Below are 21,924 nucleotides of genomic sequence, written 5' to 3'. Positions count from 1 at the left end.
CTCCATACTAAAACTCGCCAGTTTTTCCTTTGTGTCAGTCACTTTTGTCACAATTTTTTCCATGCTTGTTGCATGCCTCACTGGGAAGCAAATAATCAGGACTCAGTTGCCTTCATATCCTTGCAAGCAAGGCCAGTCTTGATCAGTCCCTCTTCTGCTGGAGCATCGTCTTCCGCAATTCTCACTGGAGTGCACACAAAGCCAGCACTAACCCTGCATCACATATACAGCACTTCATTTTTTAAAACAAGTGGCAAAGCACTGAGGCCACCATGCTCCACAACAGAAAAAGAGTGGCAAAGTGCAAATGTAGCAACTCCATACAGTTGCGGTCCGTTTGGTTTGGTTTATGGAGTTTAATGTCCCAAAGCGACTAAGGGCTATGAAAGACGCTGTAGTGGAAACTCCGGAAATTTCGACAACCTGCGGTTCTTTAACATGCACTGCCATCGCAGAGTACACGGGCTTTCTTAGCATTTCGCCTCCATCGAAATGCGACCACCGCGGCCACTATTTAACCCGCACCCTTCGGGTCAGCAGCCGAGTACCATAACCAATGCGCCACCGCGGTGGCTAAAAATATGCGTTCTATTTCACAGCGGGCAATAGAGACTTAACATAACGCATATTACCATCGCTAACGAGCTGTGGTCGGTGTGCACATGCTGATAGGTCCGAATGTGGCAGGTATGCCCACTGCTGGCGGGAATGTGACGCCATCTGATGCCCACAGAACGATCTGTGCATGCGCATCGATGGTGTACAGTAGCAGTACGTGCTATGCTAAACGTCTGTCATAAACGATCTGACCACGCCTCAACCAAACCACGGGAGGTGATGCGATATCATTCTATGTTGGAGCGTGCTCATCAGTACCTCTAGATATTGCCCGCGCTGCACGCACTGATCAGAAATTATTTTAAAATTCAGATGAAGCATTATGTAGCTGAAAAAGCTTGCCACCAAACCTGCACAACTGCATGGCTCCTTGCCTAAAGTAGACAGGCGATCGCGCCTCATAGCCATTTTCGCCGTCGATCACACTGCCAGTGCAATTTTCAGAAACTGCCCTTTACTTGGTCCAAAAATTTGACTGCATAGCATGGAACGCTGTCTAGGTGTCGGTGCCATAGCCACGTGCAGCGTTAACGCGGCATCTTTCCACGTGTTGCTCATCAGCATTCATCAATACCACTACAAACCGGTATATACGGCAATTGCCACATCTGCGTGTGAATTATACCACAAAATGATATTTTCGTTTTAATTCAAAAAGGCCTAATCAGGCAAAATCAAGCTGAAGAATGGTAAATTCTAATGATTCACAAGTCTGACAATGTCGATCTGCCTCCATCTCGATGCATGTGCTCCTTGTGTTTCATAAGCTAGAATGAAACCGGCAGCGACTTGAAAATGCGTGTGAAAACTTTGCGGGACCAAAGATGGTTTGCGCATAAGCATAAAAAGCACCCCATGGAAGTTTGCGCTGCGATGTTCGATTTTATGAGTACATATTAGCAGAAAACTTCGGGACATAACGAATGAATGAATGCCGCATGGATGGATTGAAAACTTTATTTGGTGGGCTACGTAACGCTTCATCTGAATTTTAAAATAATTTCTGATCAGTGCGTGCAGCGCGGGCAATATCTAGAGGTACTGAAGATCACGCTCCAACATAGAACCTCAACATTTTGAAACAGCGGTGACAACAAAGGTTATCTGAGCATGACTGCCTAAATCGACGGTGCACAGCATCACCCAATGCGAAAGCAGTGAGTTTGGAGCATTCTGGCGAAATTTTTCCATATTTTACCAGGATGGCGCAGTTATCCGCATTTAGCGCAAAGGTGGGGTCACTGAAGTCATCCTCTAAAGCCCTCTATCGCAAGGAAATCCGGTGCAGGGCTGCAGAGAATTGCTTTTTGGTTATTTCAAAAACTGATAACGCATCATGTTGCCTGAGGCTACAAACCTGCTTCTGGCACTAAGGACTATACTGTGCTCATTAATGCTAATTAATATTTAGTGGATTTAGTTAATTCGATACCTGTTATAATTTTCATAACAACCAATGTTCACCACAGCTGACAGTGTGTTCCTGAAAAAAAATGTTCTATTTAAACACCCTATTTTGCGGTATTTTTGAAAGTGTTCATTGAAACATCTGGTATACAATGCGCACCATATAATAAGTTCCATGTGGCTGTCGCAGACCATGGGTGAAGGCTTGGAAAGGTCACTGAACCACATGCAGTTGTAAGCAAGGTTATTTGGGCAGGATTCCCCTAGCCAAGCTGAATGCAACACAAAGGTCTGCACATCCCAGCCTGTTGGAGGAAGCGTAAGGACGAGCAATGGGGCACACCATGCTGTGGTCTCAAAGGGAGAAGTGGGCCTCCTCACACTGGGTGAGGGAATGCACCAAAAGGTTTTCACCCCAGCGAGAGAATGGGCATCACGTAGAACACTGGGAATTGGCAAATGATGCCACAGGCTAAGATGCTAGCTCCAGGAAACAAGTTGGGCACCTAGGCCATGCTGCACGCAAACAGGGAAGAGTTCAAATCTTTTCCGCAGGCTTTTGCAAAGTCTTGCCCAGGTCTAAGCTCTCATCGGTCCTCGGCTAATAAGGCAAAGCAAGACATGCACTGCAGGGTGGAACAGGAATCAAATCACTGACAACCAGACTACAAGACTGACATGCTGTTGACTAAAAAAAGCATGCACCCATGCTTGGAGGCACTAGCACTCCAAGTAGATATTGAAGAGAAAAAAATTTATTGGGCATAACAGCGTGAAAGATGAAGTGCTAATGCAGCTGGTGTCACAAATGCAGGGTTTATGCTGGTTTTCAGCCACGAAAATTACAGGATTTTCAAGGACTTTCAAGACCGCAAAAATATTTTTTTTCAAGGACTTAAAAAGAAAGCATTTTATTAAAGCAACATTTTCTACATCTCACACTTGTAACATTTATTGCACAAGGAACTTTTAACAACCACATGGACAGTAAATTGGTTTTAGTTTCACCTTTCACAAAAGATCAGCTTCCTTTTCTTTCAGCACCATATTTCAGCACCATTGTTTTGCAGTGCGTGCAAATAACATAAGGTGTGTTTATCCGCAACTCGAAATATTGAGCTCAGATATCCCGTTTAAAAACCCTTGACAGTCCACATAAAATGGTTCGTGTTTGAGCCGTGTGGTAGGGGAATTGAAGCAATCTGAGCAATGTGAAGAAGGCCCTCGCCCTCACCGTTTATTATGGTCTTTGGAGATGTTAAAGTTTCATTTAAAGGCTCAGAAGTAAACCATATAGTCAGATGACTATTAACCACAGCTGAACGGTATGACGAAACAGCGCTGACGGACGGGACAGAAGAGGAGACAGACACCAGACATCAGCACATGTGTCTCTCCTCTTCTGTCCCGTCCATCAGCGCTGTTTCGTCGTACCGTTCAACATGAACCAACCAGCTTGACTAAGCCCTCTCCTTGGACCACAGCTGTACACAGGCCCTAAGTTGACGTATGTATATGAAACTTCATTTGCCATACAATAAATTTCCAGAATGAAACAAAAGCAGAGTTCGCATTTAAAATGTGACTACCGTATAAACCGGAATATAAGTCGAGATTTTTTCTTAAAAACAACGAGCGAAAGTCCCCCCTAGTCTTATAAAGCGGCCTTAGCAGAATGTGAGTCGCAGTCTGGCAACCCACGGAGCCTGTTCGCGAACGGATAGCCAAAGCTGTATCGACATCCAAACGCGAATGCTTTTTTTTTTTTTCGTTCAGAGCCACCGGATTGTTGGTCTTCGCGTGCGCTGCTTTGTTTGACCTCATGCGCAATTCCGCGTTAGCAATGAGTACCAGTGGCACGCGGAGGCAGTTTAGAGTTCGCTGAAGCGAACGGGAACATGGCCGCTGAGCGCATGTTCGGCATTTCAGAGAAGAGCGTGCGGTATTGGCGCAGACAGAAAGATAAGTTGTTCGCGTGCAAGCCGAGCAAAATGTCCTTTCGCGGACGTCGTGCAGTACATCCAGAACTTGAGGACGCACTTGCGGACTTTGTGCGGCACCTTCGTGCGCGGTCACTACCCGTGACTGTGCATTCCATTCAATGCAAAGCTTTGGTCCTTGCGTGGGAAGCTGGATTACGCCGAGAAGAGTTCAGCGCACCGAAGTCATGGGTGCGCCGTTTTATGAGGCGCAAGGGATTTTCTCTCCGTCGCCGCACATCCATATGCAGAAGCTGCCAGAGGAGTTCGCTGATAAGCTCGTCAGCTTCCAGCGGTATGTGATTCGGCTTTGAGAGGAGCACGATTACATGCTCGGAGAAATTGCGAACGCCGACGAGACCCCTGTCTGGTTTGATATGCCTTCGGCTACCACGGTCAGCGAACGCGGCGCCAAAGAAGTAAAACTTCTGTCGACAGGAAGTGAGCATTCGCACTTTACTGTCATGCTTGCGTGCACAGCAGATGGCAGAAAGATGCCTCCTTTTGTCATTTTCAAAAGGAAAACAATGCCGAAGGAAGCCTTCCCTTCAAGTGTTGTTGTGCGCGTGAATGAGAAAGGGTACATGGACAAGGCTATGATGATTGATTGGATTCGCGTGGTGTGGAATTGTTGGCCCGGTGCACTGCTGCGTCATCGGAGCATGCTGGTTTTGCATCCTTTTCGCGGCCACCTGACCGAATCAGTAAAGCGCGTGCTCACGGAAGCTAGGACCGACCTCCTCGTCATTCCTGGTGCAATGACGTCTACCCTTCAGCCACTCGACGTGGTACTCAACAAGCCCTTTAAGGACAGAGTGCGACAGGAGTACAATGAGTGGATGTCCGGCAACAATCCGAAGACGCCGACGGGCCGCCTGCAAAGGCCTCCGCTTGCGATCGTCTGCAGCTGGGTGTTGCCGGCCTGGCGTTCTTTGCCAGATGCCATGGTGCAAAAGGCTTTCAAGAAGTGCTGCATAAGCAACACGTTGAATGGAACTGAGGACGACGCACTGTGGGAGGCAGTGAGCGACAAGGAATCGTCTTCCGACGACACTGATGAAAGTTCGGAGTGAAGTCGCAGCTCCGGTGGTCCAGGGACGCAGCTGACGTTGCAAATAAATGCGTTTCGGCAATATTTGCTCCTTCTCTATTTTTTTCTATTTTCTTCACTTCAAGGTAAGGGGGTCGACCTATATTCCCACTCGACCTATATACGGTTTATACGGTAGTCGAATTCCAGGGGAAAAATCTTGACTGCTCAAACTGCTTTCCATTTGGTTACAGCTGGACTCAACTGGGAATTGTCCCATAAACCAGTTGGGAACTTTCGCACACATCCATGTATAGATTATTTAAATCTGAGAGGCAGGTATTGTGACTCAAAGCTGCGCATGGGCAATAAGAGACGCCACAGCGAAGGACTCCGTATTAATTTTGGCCAAATGGGTACAATGTGCGCATACAACGCACAGCCCATGAGCGTTTTTACATTTGCTCTCCATCGAGATGCGGCCACCACGGCCAGGACTCGATCCAACATCCATGGGCTCAGCAGCCTAATGCCATAGATAGCGAAACCACCGAGTAGGGACATGAAAATGTGAGGTTATCTCATACATCATAATTTACAGGATCGTTGTGACAACTCAACGCGCCCCTTCAGAAGGCTCCCGCGACATTTCGCAAGTAGGCTTTCCCGCATAACGTAGTTTACAAAACAGGATGGAGGAGGTCACGCTCTGAGAGTTATGAATGCGACAGGACGCATTCTTCGGATGTGGGCATTAAATATGTAAGGTATTATGGAAGGATAAAAAAAAAACGCGATTTCACGTTGCGACTGTTCGATGCGGGCCGTCGGCCATCTTGTTCGCAGCACGTGTGATATGTGGGAAAGCCCACTTGCGGAAATTCTCGCGAGGTCAAGCCTAGCGGCGCCGGAATGCGATCAGTCCGCGTGATAAACGACGGAGAAGGAAGGGAATAGGACCTCTGTATTGTTTCCCTAGAATTTTTAACTCGATAATCGGCTAATTTGCCCAGATATTGATGGTCGAATTTATGAAAGTCTGCGCAGTATACGATCGCTGGCGAGTATTCGGGAATTTTCGAATGTTCGGGAATTCTCGAATATCAATTTCAATTTCTCGAATATTCGCACAACCCTAATTAAAAAGCAACTGAAAAAGAATGTGCTACAGACAGAGGAAAGTTTATCTCGTCAAAAAAATCTTTCACAAGGCTGTGTTGCCCCCAAGAGCCCCAGAAACCAGCTTTAGCTTCATCCCAAATGTGTTTAGAGGCCTATCAATGGCATCATTTTAATCGCCAAATACCTCCGTATCATGGCATAGCAGAAAGCATTCCACAAATGATTAGCGCACAAAGCCAAAAAAAAAACAGCAAAAGCTGTCAGGAGTACGACAAATGCCACCTTGCACTTCACAGGCCCGTCTCTTTCAAGATTTTTCACAAGAAATTTTACTTGCTCTAGATTTGAGATTGTTTATTTTCATGCATGTGGGCTTTTCAGCATGGGTTCTAGCAAATTCTCCCAGCCACCCAGGTCCTGCTGTGCCCTCGTGGACGGACAGCGGAAGCAAATGGGTTAAGCATGGTCTATAGGCGACCGAGGGACGCTGTGCACTACAGTCAAACCCAATTATAACAATCTTGAAGTGTCACGAAAATACCATTGTTATAACCGATAATTGTTATAACAGGGCTGTGCCAATAAAAAAAAACATGACAAACTTAAGAGCATTTAATGACAGGAGAGGCCTACAGAGGCTTGATTGTTTTAATGCCTGTAAAAGCTCGTTATTTCAAACTTCAGGGGACCGGAAAAAATGTTCAAACTGTCGAATGATCCTGAAAAGATAACAAGAACCACTTGCATCATGGTATATTTATCTGGTGAAAGACTGGACAATGGTTACTTGCTTTTGAGATGAGAACAGTGTGACGATGATTATTTTTCACATTTTCATAAATGCTTTATTGCATGCATACTGTCGGAAACGTCGAAGCAGAACTGCTCAAAGGTTCAAGGGCTTTTAATGAGCTTTTACTGTAGTGTACAATGATCTTCAAGCACTCATCTAGTGTGTACTCAAAATATTTGCTAAAAAAGCAGCAGTCCGGAGTCGCTGTGGGCAGGGCGAAGCAATGGTCAGTGCGGATAGTGCAGGCTGTGTTCAGTTTCGGAGGCATCCCAAAATCTCAAATGTCTTCGCGGAGCTCAGTTGGAATGTATCTCAGCCGAATGCTGTTAAAAAATTCGTCTAGCAGCACAAAGCAGCAAGTGGGTCGAATGATATTCAGTTGGAACGCATTCGAAATGCCCGTGTAACAGGGGTACTACTGGTCTCGGATCATGATGCTTTTTGTAGTTCACATTTATTGAGATTTGGAAATAAAACTAACAATTAACTCGAAGTAATCAGATTTGCAATAAAATTGTATTTTCTAAGTATTTACGTGAAAACAAATTAATTTCTCAAAGCTACTGCAACATCCATCCCCACTGCCATCATTTCCAAATGAAACTTTTTTTTGCCGTGTAATAGCACGCACTGAAAGTGTCATTCGTTCAAGGGAATTGAAGTTTGTGAAAGTGTCACTATACTTGCCCATGTGACAAGGGCACCTGCAAAACTATGTGCAATTTTTTTCGGAAAAATTGACATTTGCAAGGGGGTCTTATACACTGGAAAGTATGATAAATGTTTTGAGGATGTTTTTACAACAGAGGCAATAAGATTGGAGTTAACATGAATAAGCATGCCTGCATGCATACAGTGGCTTGGTTTAGTTTATAGGGTTTGATGGCCCAAAGCGATTCAGGCTATAAGGGAGGCCGTAATAGAGGGCTCCGGAAATTTCGACCACCTGGTGTTCTTTTCGACCACGGGCCTCTAGCATTTTGCCTCCATTAAAATGCCACCGCCGTGGCCAGGATCGAACCCACATCATCCTTTGGGTCAGCAGCCGAGCACCATAACCAGTGAGCCACCACGGCAGCTTGCATGCATATTTATTTATTTATTTATGTCATAAATACTGCTAGCCTTCACAAAGGCCTTAGGCAGGAGAGGACATACAAAGCAAAAAAATATGAAACCAGAGAATAAGTCTTGAAGATATATTGAAACCTCTTTATAGAGAACTGGCAAAAAATCGTAAAATAGTTTGATATAACTAAAATTAGTAACACGAATAAGTATGCCTGGATGCATACACTGGCTTGGTTTAGTTTATAGGGTCTGATGGCCCAAAGTGATTTGGGCTATAAGAGAGGCCGTAATAGAGGGCTTATGTGTGATGGAGATGCTAAATTTAGTCAGAAAAAAAACGGCTACTGGGAGAGACATTTTCCCCAGTTTTAGCACCGTTTCGAAGCATCTCGCGGCGATTGCGGAGGCCGCAAAAAACCAAGCCTCAAACACATTTAAGTACGCTTCGCCGCACAGCACCGCAGTACGTGGCGGCGGCAGCAGATCAAACGCCAGCTACGGTGGCTTCCTCGCATTACAGCGGTGTCGCGTAAAAAAAAAACGGGCGCCAGGGCGAAAGCTGTCGCCGTTTTCACCTCTCGCTCCGTGACAGTCAACGTGAGCAGAAGAGGATGGCTGGTGGAGAGCTACAACAACCAACCGTGTTGCTGGATCTGGGGCACTATTCAAAGGTGCGAGAGGCGCAAATGGGCGCTGACAGCCGTGTGCTCTGCGATGTCAGTGCACGTTAAATAACCCCAGGTGGTCGAAATTTCCAGAGCCCTTCACGGAGCCCTTCACTACGGCGTCTCTCATAGCCTGAGTCGCTTTTGGACGTTAAACCCCCATAAACCATAAACCAAACCTATAAATGGGCATTTAAATGGTACCTTGCTCAACATGAGGTGAAGAAGCTAAGACGCAAAATACAAGTTGCATGCCACTGAATGTGCGCTGGAGAATGGAAACTGGACAGTAGGGAGACAGTTCAACGCGAGTGAAAAAAAATTATCTAGGACTTACGATGAAGACCGCAAAAAAATGCAAGTCACGGGACAAAAGGCATGCTTGTCAAAGCTCGACGATCATATGCGCATGGCAGCTGCCACACGCGTGACTTTCGTCGCACTCTCCGAAAAAGGAATCCTCAGTGCATTTTTATGCGCTTACTGAATTAACAGGTGTACCTCATACACCAGTGCAGCTTATGTGTGATTTTTTTTTTTCAGAAAAACTGCTGATTATAGGGGAGTGTCTTATAGACCTGAAAATGCTGTAGTTTTATTTTGATCTTTTGCATGTCAGCACGACTATGGTACTCTTTGCTTTGAATAAAAAAGAAACACAGTAGACCACCGCGGTGGTACACTTGGGCATAGTAATGTGAAACTGCAGTACCATTTCGACTTCCGTAGACAACTGTACATTTTGTTTTTCATTTATAGTAAAGATTTTTTTGCAAGAAAAGGCTATATTAAAGAGCATCTGGCCGTAGTGACGTGCTTTCCGCAGAATGATGACATCGCGGCACCCGTGAACTCGAGGATCACGAGGCCAACATTCGGAGGCAAATGAATACCAAAGACAATAAAACAGCGCTATTTGATATGGCTTCGCCACCAAGCTCAACAGCGCCAGGAGAAGCCAACTTTTCAAAGGCCTTGGGGGCCGTGAGGCAAAGCGCGCGGCGCGCACGAAAAAAAAAAAAAGTAAAGCTTGCTGTGAACGCAGAGAGAAGGCAGCGCGGAAAGGAACGATAGTAAAAGTGCAGCGATGAGTAGCGAAAGGTAGAAAAGGGGCGAACGTTCGCAGCACGACAGCGGTGAAACCGCGTGGGCAATTTTGCTGCACTTGACTGTGCTGCGCATGTTTCTTAACTATTGCCTCTTAAATGACGCCCAGGCTGCGGAAGAAGATGCCATGTTCACGCAAAGGTTTGGTTTTTATACTCGCATCATATTCATAGCCGCGTCGTTTTTGTGCAAACGCAGTACTTCCACAAAACGTAAATTAAATCGAAAACGTGGTAACAAATTGTGATAACTGAAAATAAACAATTACATAAAGGGTCAATAGGAGCGGGATGGAAGGTATTTCTTAGTGTTTCTTTTATAAGACAACACTCCGCATTTAGCAAGTAGCCAGAGAGCACCCTCAGAGCCATGCCATCACCAACAACTGATATAGTAAAGGCATTGATATTGTAAAGATTTTCGCTGGTCCGAGTAACTTTACTACAGAAGTATGTATACACTTCAGATAATTCCAATTTTTTAAAGTGGTAGGGAAAGGGTTGAGGGGTCCGCTGTACAGTTATCACTGTCATTTCTCCTTGGGATAGAGTGAAAAGCTTTGACGTTTTTTACAACTGTGAGTGGTACCTCTGGCCATTTCACACTTATTTCTATTTACAGCAAACGAATAGGCTATCAATTTTTTAGATAACTAGACCAGTCTGGAGATTCAGTCAAGGTGAAATTAACAAAAGTTTAGAGCACTTGTTAAAAACAGACTATAGTAGGCCATGCCCACAAATTACAAAATTCATTCTTTCACAGAAACAGACCCAGCTTGAATTTGCTAATAACAGTGAAGTGTGAATGCTGAATGGGCTGTATACTCCATTAACCATAGATCTTTGTGTTTTACAGCCTGTAAATGTTGCACAAGACTGCTAGAATTGTGTATCAGATTTTTAGGTTAAGCATGTGGACAACTGCACACTAACCGCATGTAAAAAGTATGCCATCATCCACAATTATAAATCAGCTTTTTCTAGAACAATAATCAAGTCGTAGATGGAAATATTCAGCACTTAGTAGAACAAACCTTGTGCATCACTTATTTCCACGGAAACTTACCAGTATGAATAAACAACAATGCAGCAGTTTCACCATACTACTTCAGTTACTTTTGAAACCGGGACAGATTTTCAGTCGGCTCACCCTTATGTGATCTTCCAGCAGTTTCATCAGTGTAGAAAGCAGGGTGTCCTCCAGGCGGCCTATTTCCAATGCCCATGCAGCAACAGAAGGAAGCAAGACAGTCTGTGCCACTTCAGCCATGCTTGCACGTGCATCAGCTACTACCAGCAATGCCAGGTCAACTGCCTGCAACACCATGTTGCTGTTACAGTCAACAGCCACAGTAGTATGCACTTCACTTCTCAATTTACGGTGTCCTATGCAAGCTTGAGCTATCACTCTGCACTAAAGCAGCCAATCACTGATAGCTCTTCTGCAGTACAACACTCTAAATTGTGTAATGCATGCCTGTTCCTAATAAAAATGCATAAATTGGTCATGCTGCTGCCATTGTAATACAACCAAAGTTCCTGCTCTTTTAGGAAAAAACCGAGAAATAATCATTACTTTAACTCTCACCAGCACCCTGTTCGAAGCGAACAGCTTCAGACACGAAAGCCACTATATTAGGGCATTCCTCAAGTCAAATGAAGAAGTCAAACGAAGAAGTCAAACCAAGGCATAAAGTGGACAGAGTTATCATCAGCAAGAACTACAGATAACAAGCTGGGGCAAAAGAAAATGACAAAAACAAAGAAAGACCGGAGAATCTAAACTGATAGAATTTTAGAATGGCAATTGAGCAGAGATGCAGTGTTGCCAAAAAGTGTTCTGGGACACAAACATTACAGCTGTACAGCTTTTGGAGCGAAATGCATAATGTGCCCAGAGTGTCTTTTAAGACTGCTATACTTGTCTGCGTTCCTTTCCAATTTCCTTGTTCGCATGATGCCAATGCATGTATAGAACATTTTTTGTCACTTAAGCTCAAGCTATAAGTGTACTTAGAGGTGGGTTGCTGCATTCATGAGATCATGACTTCGAATGAGAAAGCAAGGCAGACTGCCATTTCCTTAAAAGAATTGAATGTGTGGCTCTGTGAAAGAATGCTTACATTAAGAGCCTTCTAGATTACCATTTCATGCTTCCTCTAAGAACTGCCCATTAAATGCCTGCTGTTCAAGCCATATAATGTATTCAGACAGATCAATCAAAAGGCTAGTAGCAGAAATGTGCTCCGAAATCACTGGACAGGCCCTTACTTAAAGTAATCCTTAAAGTAATCCACAAGTATTGAAAGTACACAAAAATACAACCGTTGTCCGTAAAGTTTCGAGACAGATTTATTTTCTTCTCTAGAAATGATTTCCCAAAACAAACGTTGGCGCGTATGTGTAGAGCCCTCTTTTCGGGCTAGCCTGAGCTATTTATGTTAATTGCTGTGGCAGCCGCTAGATGGCACTACATGTAGAAAAATAGGTTATCACTAGTCGTTTGCGCATTCTACTGTGAGTGAATGTGGAGAGATGGACACCCACCTCGCGTGTGAGCATAAAATTCTGTGTGAAGCTTGGCAAGGCAGCCACACAGATGTATGAGCTCCTTCGTGACTCTTACGGCAATGACACATTATCACGGGCGCGAGTTTTCGAGTGGCACAAGAGGTTCGTTTCGGGGAGAACGTCGGTGGAAAACGACACAAGGCAGGGGCGCCCTTCAACCTCACGGAATGAAAACAACGTGGCTCGGATCAGGGAAATTATACAGCAAGACAGCACCATTACAGACCGCATGCTATCAGATGCTCTCGACATTAGTAAGACAACATGCCACCAAATTGCGTGAGAACTTGGGGAAACAAAAGCTGAATGCCAGACTTATGCCGCACTCCCTCACACAGGACCAGAAGGACACGCGGGCATCAGTGAGCGCTGATTTGCTCTCCGAGGCAGAGAAGGATGCTGCATTCGTCGACAACATCATTGCTGAAGACGAAACATGGTGTTTTCAATACGATCCTCAAACAAAGAGGCAGAGTGCCGAATGGCGGTCCACAAGCTCTCCGGCGTCGAGAAAGGTGCGGCGAGAGAAGACCAAACCAATGACGATGCTGGTAGTTATTTTCGATGCCAGATGTGTCATACACCACGAGTTCAGCCCACAAGGGCAGACGGTGAATCAGGAGTTTTACATCCGTGTGCTCCAACACATGCGTGATGCACTGCGACACTGTCGCCCTGACTTATGGGCATCTGAACAATGAAGCCTTCTCCACGATAACGCAAAGTCGCACACTGCTCTCAGCGTGACAAAATTTCTCGCCAAGCATAGCATTACTGTACTTCCCCATCCACCACACTCGCCTGACCTCTCCCCATGCGATTTTTTCCTATTTCCTCGTGTGAAGAGAGAGCCCTAAAAGGTCACTGGATGGGGAGCGTGGAGGCCATTCAAGAAGCTGACAGCCCTGCCAAAAGAAGCGTTTTCAAACTGTTTCCAAGACCTCAAGAAGTGTTGGAAGCTGTGTATAGACTGTAAGGGAGACTACTTCGAAGGGGTGCTGCAGAAATGATTTCAATGTTAAACGCATTTTTTTTAATGGACTCGGTTTCGGAACTTTACGGACAAAGGTTGTATTTTATTTCCTTAGTACTTATTAATACATGTTTGCACTGATTTCATTTTCGAGAAAAAAAAAACGACCACATATCATCAATACATAAAGGAAACATTGAGGACAGGCAATAAGTGATGCAGAAATATTTGTAAATTAGTGGCAGCACAAGAATAGTATGACTGAGGCAGCCAGATCACAACTTAACATAAGACTAGTTTATGTTGATGCAATTGACTTGTGGCACATAATCCCACACTATTGTATCACCTGAGAAAACTTGTCTTGGTCATCCACGTAAACAAGAAGCACTGCCAAGCTACGAGCTGCACATTCACGAACCATGTCCTCTTTCTCTTCCTTCAGCATTTGTTGCAGCATGGAGAGAAGTAGGGAACTCCGTATCTCAGACTGTAAAAAGGAGAAGAAAATGCCTGTGCTTTTCACAATCCCACAGGATTCACACTGTACCAGACAACCCAAGCTTAAAGGGACACGAGGACAACTCCATCTAATTTTTGTTCTCAGTAAAATTCAATTCAGTTTTTTCTAGCCCTGTTGATGCTCGTATGGCAATAAAAGACTCATTCATTGCTGAGAAATTTCTGCCCCTATCACACGGCCATTTCAATGGCCATAGAGTTGACAGCCTTCAAGATTCTCAAGCGCTATCGAACTCGAAAAAGTTGTGCCGCTGCTATACAGCACATCTCAATGGCCACTGAAATGGTTCTCGTGCTTTACGCCAAGCTTGTGTGCCATCAAAATCGGTACACCAATTTTGCGCAAATAACAAAAATATTTTTATAAACATAAACTAAAAGTTGAAATGCATTTTTTTGGAGTCATAGGGGGTTTTTAGTTATTATTAAAGGCCAGCCGTGTTGTATTGAAAGACACTGCCTTTGCACGATTTGCTGTCGCAATTTTGTAAAGCTCTGGCAACACATTGATACTGCTGGCGTTTCCGTCTTCTGCGATGGAGAGTACAAAATTAATGCGCTTTAAAACAGACTGACACAATTTTTAAATTATTGTAAAAAACTAATATTTTATAGCTTGCATTAAAGGGGCCATGACAGCCTATTTTCACGCATACCCTGCTTATCGCCTTTAATTCCCAACATGTTAAATTACAATTCCCCCAATATTCAATTGATTCTGTGCGGTAAATATTATTGAAACGAATTTTTTTCGTTTCTTTTGCAAACTGCTTGCTGGTCTGGCAACCTCTGATTGCTGACGTCACGAGCGCATGCACGCCACGCGTCGTCTGCTCCGAGCTGTTGAGGTGCTTGCATGCACAGCGTAGACAGCGGTCGCTCGAAAAGTTTTTTTCTTTTAGCCTAGCGAAATAAAATGCATTTTCCGTGTTCTCTTTTGGGAAGCCTTCAACTTAGTACACGAGCTGAGTGATCATTGGGAAAGCGGACTTGCTCGTGGCGCCCACTTTCCGATTGTTGAGGAAACAGAAATCGATGGACGCCTGCTTTATTATTTACGCTTAGAAGCATGCTGTTTGTATGTTATGAGTGTGGTCTCTTTTAAGCAGTCAAGTGCTCCCGTATGTGAAAAGCGGCACGTGCCGTGCATGCCTTGGCCGATGTGTGCCATGAAAGCCGCGGCCTTTTGTAGCTAGCTACCAAGTTCTTGTACGCTAGTCATAGCTCGATAATTAAACTCAAATTATCAAAAGGTGCACTACAGTAACCTTGAGGCACGAAAAGAGCAGAAAAAAGTGCCGAGTGCGACGACTTCCGCGCTGCATGTACGCGTTTGTAAGTCCAACATACATTTCCTTCGACTCAGAGAACCTTTTTGCAGGAACCAAGCCGCTTGCAAAACCCTACGTGACTCGAATGCTTTCACTGTCCGCACCGATGAACAGTCGCCGCCGTCTAAACGAGTGCTCTGAAATAATATTACAGCATTTTCCTGTGCGTGCGCATTGTGCCCCAGGAGTGCGACGATTACGACAACTGCAGCCCTGCGCTAAGGTTGTTTACATGGCTGTGCACAAGCAGTACTGCTTGCCAGGTGGGTTATCCTTATCTTAAATATTACGTACTCTTGCTCACAAATTGCACTTATATTTACACACCATCATGACACTGCAATAAGCGCCGATGATGCTATATCGCCTGCTTGGGAAACACTTCGCGTAGGATACCTGCGCTTTCTCCTAATTATATCTGCTTTCTCTTATGTCACCAAAATTTAATTTTAGATAGGTTTAGCTAAAAATATGTTCGGACATTACTTGAATTAATGAAAACAACCAGATTTGTTGTCCACAGTCGATGCCGACAATCACCGAAATCGCACACACGAATCCTGCGTACTCGCTAGGCCTCGTCACGAAAGGGGCCGGCGGTCCACCGTCAACCGAAATTCAAGAATATGGCAAATGTTCCTCACTGATTAGTAACAAAGTGTGAAGATATGATATGTAGCCACTTGTTTCACTTTTTTCGATACGGATACACAAGCGCAGTTTTTCCGGCCGTCGCATCATCGGGCGTGAAGCTTTCGCTCGGCTGCAGAAGCCCAGGCAACGGCGGCAAGCGGCACCGTCGTGCGGCGTTTTCTACCCGTGTCGCTTGTCTCGCCGATCATTTCTATGCACAGGCACCGATTGAAAGCACATCTCCGCTGGTGCACACACATCGCGTATGTCGCCGTGGCTAGCATGGGGTCCAATAAGATTTAAAATTCTTAAGTTTATAGACTGCCATACCAACTACTCCCCTACCGCTCTCTTCTGGTTCCCACTAAGCTGACTTTTTAACATTACTACGATGCGCAATCGCTGACCGTGGTGGCGTCTTCGTCGGTCTAGCGTGAAAAACCAGTGCGTCAGCGACGGTATTTACGTACCGATCAGCCCAACGACCGTCGATCGCCGTTGCATCGGCCTATAGTGTGACCGGACCCTACCTATACCGAAGAAAAACTGCGTTACTGTTATTGTCACTTTTGCGGTACCACTCATTCATATATGGGGGGCGACTGCTACTTCGATAGCCCGCGAAAGTACAGGCGGGAATGAGACCTCGCTGCGCATATTGCAGCAACGAGAGCAGACGACTTTGCTCCGTGCATGTGCTAGTGACGTAACGAGAGCTTTCGATATGGCGGTCGCTGACGGTGGGAGGAGTCTCCCAGTCTCAATTTCGATCGTATTTTTGGGAAAATACAGCGCGTCCAGGGCAGCCAAATTTCGGAAATTGAATCATATGCTCTTGCATTAGTTACTGAAGCAGAAAACTGCAATATGAAGAACGACCATGTCATGGCCCCTTTAAAATTTAGGAGAGTGATGTTTGTTCACAGTTTTGCACCATGAACGTATCATGCACGAAAGTGTGCTTTGGCGCCGCTCGAAGCAACGCTAGCAACCTCGGGCAATGCTCGAAGGGCCTCGAAGCCTCGATAGAGTTCCGTGCTGCTGTTTTGATTCATTAAGACTACTGACTCTATGACTATCGAAACTGCCCGTATAGCAGCATCCAATGGCCTTTGAGTTGATAGACAATCGGCTCGACGGCCATCGAAATACACGTGACAGGGGTATTAGAGCTGAAAATGGAATATTTTTCTCACCAATTGGTTCAAACTTATGATGATGATGACGACATTGAGACTATAATAGACTCCGTGACTTCTGGCTAGAAATGTGGTGGTGTGGTCTAGCCTCAGAAATCCATTAAAAGAAAAAAAGTACTGATGTCACTTATATTTTATTTTTTGGCCTCCTTTAGCATATAGCAGGTTCCATTTTCAGTGAAAGTAGCCTCTTTACTACAAGAATGCAGCAAACACAAGTGATATGAATCAACTACATTGTTTGTCGTCACAGTCCTTTAAAAAAAAAATAACAAATCAACTGCGCATAATGCAGAAGATACTAACATGCAACAGTGCCACATACAGTCATTAACAAGCAGCAGTGCACATAGTCATGCATGTTTTTTTTTTTTCTTGTAAAGCTTCATTAGTGAGCAAGTTTAAACAAGATTTTATACACTTTTGTAATAAACTGTCAGTACTGGCCTCGCTTGGCAGTCCTGTCAGGGTGATCAGATAAGTGCTGGATAAGTTATGTCATTTTTATGACACATGTTCACTGAAGCTCTTGGGAAAAATAAGATGTACCACTACCGAAATGCAGAAGTGCCGCCGGAAACACTGACAAACTGGTGAAAAAAAAATAACAGAAAGCTCTGGTAGTGTTGGTTTCACTGCTGCACTTTTTGGTCGGACTTGACCATACACAGCGCAAACGAGGACAGCACTTCAGCTACTCGCAGCCGTATTAAGGGCCCCGGGGAAGTGGCCTTGAAATCCCCCAAAATAGGACAAGAAATTTCAGCATCCACTTGTATGCCTCTTTTTTTATGCTGTCCCGAAGTTTCATTGCTGAAATTGACCGGAAAGTACTCTAAACAAATTGTTTCGTGATCAGCTGAAGCTCTGCGTTCACATTAACACTTGAACAATGAGCGCTTATCTTCGTTACGGTTTTCTGCCTAGATAATCACCTTGCGGAGCAGATTTCTTAACAACCGTTTTATCTATTTTGAGCCCACTTGTTTTGTTGCACTTCTGGGACCATACTGCAGGTCAAGACATTCTTTGTTTTTCGAATTTGAGAACTTTAAATTTCTTGTATGAAATTTTCTTTGCATTCTAGATAAGTCAATGAACATTGCATTGCAAGAAATTAAAAACTATAATCTGCGCTTTGCAAAAAAAAAAAAAAAGTCGGAAGATGTGTCGACCTGTAGCATGCCAGAAGGAATGCAGTAAATGTTGAACCAGACTTCTGCCACATTTTCTCAAATGTACAGCCTTTCACAAGATTCAGAGGAGCAATAGATACCGTATAAATGCTTGTAAGGGCCCCATTCGTGTATGGGCCACACCCTGCTTTCCCGAAGGAAATATTAGAAAAAAATAATATCCGTGTAAGGGCCGCATCCAAACTTTCCACGACCCACGCGGGAATAGCGTTCGAAATGCACACGCTGTGGCCTCCGCGATTAGCTTTGGCTACGAGCAACGGTGTGCTTGCTCGTGGAGACGACGCATGTGCACAGGTGATTCCAGGTGCCGCCCACGAATGGCGCCAAAGTTGAGCAAAGAATGTTGAGCAAAGAACATGCTACAATGAGGGACAATGCAGCGATGAGTATTTGTGAACCGGCCGGTAACAAAGCGGAATGTGTTCCTCTAAAATACATAGTAAAGGCAGCTTTACATCACAGAATATCAGCCCAACGCTCCCGCATGTGATAATTTTAGCTGTAATTGCAACACCAAGTGTTTCCCTGATTTTCCAAGCGCATTGGATACAGGATGCCCCCTGAGAAGACTGGAGCTGCCTGTGTGCATTGCTCGTGATTCTGCTTTCAACCTGGGAGCAGTATCGAACTGCCCAGGATAGCTCAGGGCTTGGCAAATCAAAGATGTTAATAAATAAATGTCTAAAGACTTCCACAAGGTGCTGCAGATGGCGTCAGCTGGCAGCCACAGAAAATTGTACATGTTTGTTTTCAAGCCCACTTCAAGGTGCATGTCCTTTGAAGTCCAGAAAAAGGTAGTTAATTCAATTTTCAAGAGACTGAAAAAAATGTTCGAATTATCCGAAGTCCGAATTATCAAATGACCTCGAAAAAAACTGGCAAGAACCACTTGCATAATGGCAAATTTAGTTAGTGAATGATTGCGGACTGGCCAACTGCTTTAGAGATGAGAACAGTGCGACAATGACTATTTTTCACATTTTCATATGCCTTATCACACGCACACTGCTGGAAGTGTTGAAGCAGTAGTGCTCCAAAATTGTAAGGGCCTTCCCCAGCATCCTTCACAGTACAACACAGTAGCAGTGGAGCCCCTGCGTCACTTTTGAGGAGGCTTCACCCAAGGCTGCCTCGATCACATGTGGCTGTGCTATCTACAAGCAGGGAACAGCATATGTTGAGCATGCAGTTTCGGCGCAATGGAGAACCACACGAATGGAAGAGACACAAGCACGCAGCAGTGCCAATCAGCGTCCAAAACAGTGCACAGCTGGGCTCGGTTGGCTGGCTGATGCGCAGCCGATAGCCACCGTCGCCACGGGCTGGCGCGAACTACGCGTCAGACAATTCTTGGGCACAGGACCGTCCGTTTTTGTCACGCCTGTCATTGCGCACGTCAGATGTGCATGGGCAACTCTGTACCATGGAATTCTGGTTTGAGTAGGGCTATTTTGATGACCAATTATTGCGCCGGTCATTCTTAGACACAGCCTCCCTTTGGTAGCCCATTTGAATGAACTGGTGCGAGGCTGTAGCATCCGAATCAGCGAGCTGCCAACGCCAGAGACTTACATGGGCCTTGGCTGGGACCACACCGGCAGTTCGAAATATCCAGATTTACGAATTAATGTGGGTCAGATTAACGAGCTTTTCCTGTAAATCTGAGAAATTGTTTTCTTTGAATGAACAGAAGCTGTTGCACTGCAGCAAATGAAAGCAGCTTTTCTGTTCTGTTCTGTTGGGGCTTCTTCCTGTTAATTGCTGGCTTAATTGGGGAGATATGGGAGAGGACTTTGTGCTGCTGTGGGCATAGTCAGGCTGCTGCTGCTAATGATGATGACTATCTTCTTTCCACCACTCCAGTTGCAACCTCATATTTTTCTCATTTATGCACATCCTCAGAACACTCTGCGATCAAATGGCAAATCTGTGACAGCCAGCTAAAAGGCCCACTGACAACCCCTCCTCAGGCAACCATGATTTCAGAAGATCATACTTCGCGATCAGCGGAGAAAAGAACAGTCTCGTAGATATACCCCACCGCAAGTGAGACAGCCACTATGATAGTTTCTCCTTTCCTCGTGGCACTACCTGTCCCAGCTAAAGAGAATGAGTTACTCAAGCATAAACCATTCAGGTACTCTGGCTACAAATTTTTTTTATCACCAGTAAGACTTCAGGCTTCACAGACGAGTGCCATTTTCTAAATTGAAAACACGTGCAGAAGCTGCAGAAAGCAGCTGATTTGACAACTCGACAGAAATGAAGCTGCTTGACCGACTAACCAAACAAGTTCAGCAGTGTGTGAATGTGTGAATGCTCCCGAGAGCTTGCGGTTCTAAATTTATTGTGTATAATGGCTTCACACTAACTGAGTAGCCAAAATGTGAGGCAGAAGACCCTCTGCGTCCTTTGCAGCACTTGCCACACAGCTTTCCTTTTATTTCGATGGTACTTGCCCATCAGCATTGAAAAGCGCTGCGTGAGAAAGCGCGGTTACCAGCATCTCCAAGAGGCAGGCTACTGCATGTACCTGACTTTTATGCAATTTTTTGCCTTATTGAAGCTCTATTTTTAGTAAAAATGACATATTTGCTATCCTGGAACACTAATCAGTCAGTTTAGCTTGGTTTATTATTCCCCTTTAGTGTCCCTTCAGAGAGGAACAGTAAGCCCAACAAACAGGCAGAACTCTTTTTCCGATTACTACTGTTCTATGCAACATATCAACTTCACCAACAATTTCCACAGATTGTTATCCAAGCATATGCATGCTGTGATATGACATCTTTGATGAAGCAAATGTTCACTTGAGGGCTAACATGCATATGCACCAAGCTTGGGCATGTAAAAAACTAGTACAGTGTCACAACAAATGGGCAGTAAGGTGCTATGCAGAAGAATTAGAAATGATGTTCATACTCACAGCAACTTGTGATGCCAAATAGCCGCAGGACTCTGCCACCAAAAGCCTTCTTTCCAAGTACTTGTGGTTTATCTAGCAACAATTTCAAGGTCAGTATTATTTGGACAGTATGAAAACTATGGTAAATGGTTATCCCTGCACGAGCACGCAATGACTTCAAATGGAAATGAAATAGGATATCAAAAATTACGGGGGAGTTTAATTACCATTATGCAATCACAATTCATCAGCATTAAGTCTTCCCCTAGCTTGAAGAGCTAAGGTTGCTGGTTTAGCACATTAATCATCAAAAGCTGATTGACATTGGCTGACTGACCCTTAACCTTCCATGGCAGCCACTTGCCGGGTTGCTCCCATGGCAACCACCCTCAGGTTGCACATTCCTCTGCCCTCATCAGAACCTCCTCCATCTACAGAAGCCACCCTCTGGGTTCTTTTCATGGCAACCCCCTTCCAGCCTAACCCTTCTCTCCCTTACAAGTGGAAAGAGAGGTTTTCCTCTCTCCACTTTGCCACCTACCAATGATGGCAGGTGGCGTATACAATCCTACGCTGGATGGCAGACACTTTTTCTTCATGGTGGCGCTTCTAATGCTAATGTATTAATAAAGTCCAGGTGACTGCTGCTGCTGATAAGTGGCAGCACTTGCAGTGCTGGGGACATCATGTATGTAGATGATACATGCACTCCCTCTACATAGTGAAGATAGCCTTTCTCTTTAAGGTAGAACACCCTCACCCATTTCACCATTGAACAATGTAGTCAATTAAGCTAC

The 21,924-nt window shown here is 44.8% G+C and overlaps 1 protein-coding gene across 4 annotated transcripts in view; it reads right to left on the bottom strand.

Annotated features, from left to right (window-relative positions):
- The window catches only part of LOC144113912 (RAB11-binding protein RELCH homolog), a 122,076-nt gene that overhangs the window by 62,100 nt on the left and 38,052 nt on the right, over positions 1 to 21,924 (bottom strand). For all 4 annotated transcript variants that reach the window (XR_013310910.1, XR_013310911.1, XM_077647298.1 and 1 more), the window contains exons 10-12: positions 21,149 to 21,220; positions 13,688 to 13,828; positions 10,945 to 11,109 (exon numbers count right to left, since the gene is read on the bottom strand). Coding sequence is in view for 2 of the 4 variants with exons in the window: in XM_077647298.1 (XP_077503424.1) it covers positions 10,945 to 11,109; positions 13,688 to 13,828; positions 21,149 to 21,220 (378 nt within the window). In the remaining 2 variants the exon portion in view is untranslated. The remainder of the gene's footprint in view (positions 1 to 10,944; positions 11,110 to 13,687; positions 13,829 to 21,148; positions 21,221 to 21,924) is intronic.

This window comes from Amblyomma americanum, chromosome 1, assembly GCF_052857255.1.
Source record: "Amblyomma americanum isolate KBUSLIRL-KWMA chromosome 1, ASM5285725v1, whole genome shotgun sequence".
In the NCBI taxonomy this organism is placed as follows: Eukaryota; Metazoa; Arthropoda; class Arachnida; order Ixodida; family Ixodidae; genus Amblyomma; species Amblyomma americanum.
The sequence above is the reverse complement of the archived record's forward strand: the minus strand, read 5'-3'. Positions and strand labels throughout refer to the sequence as shown.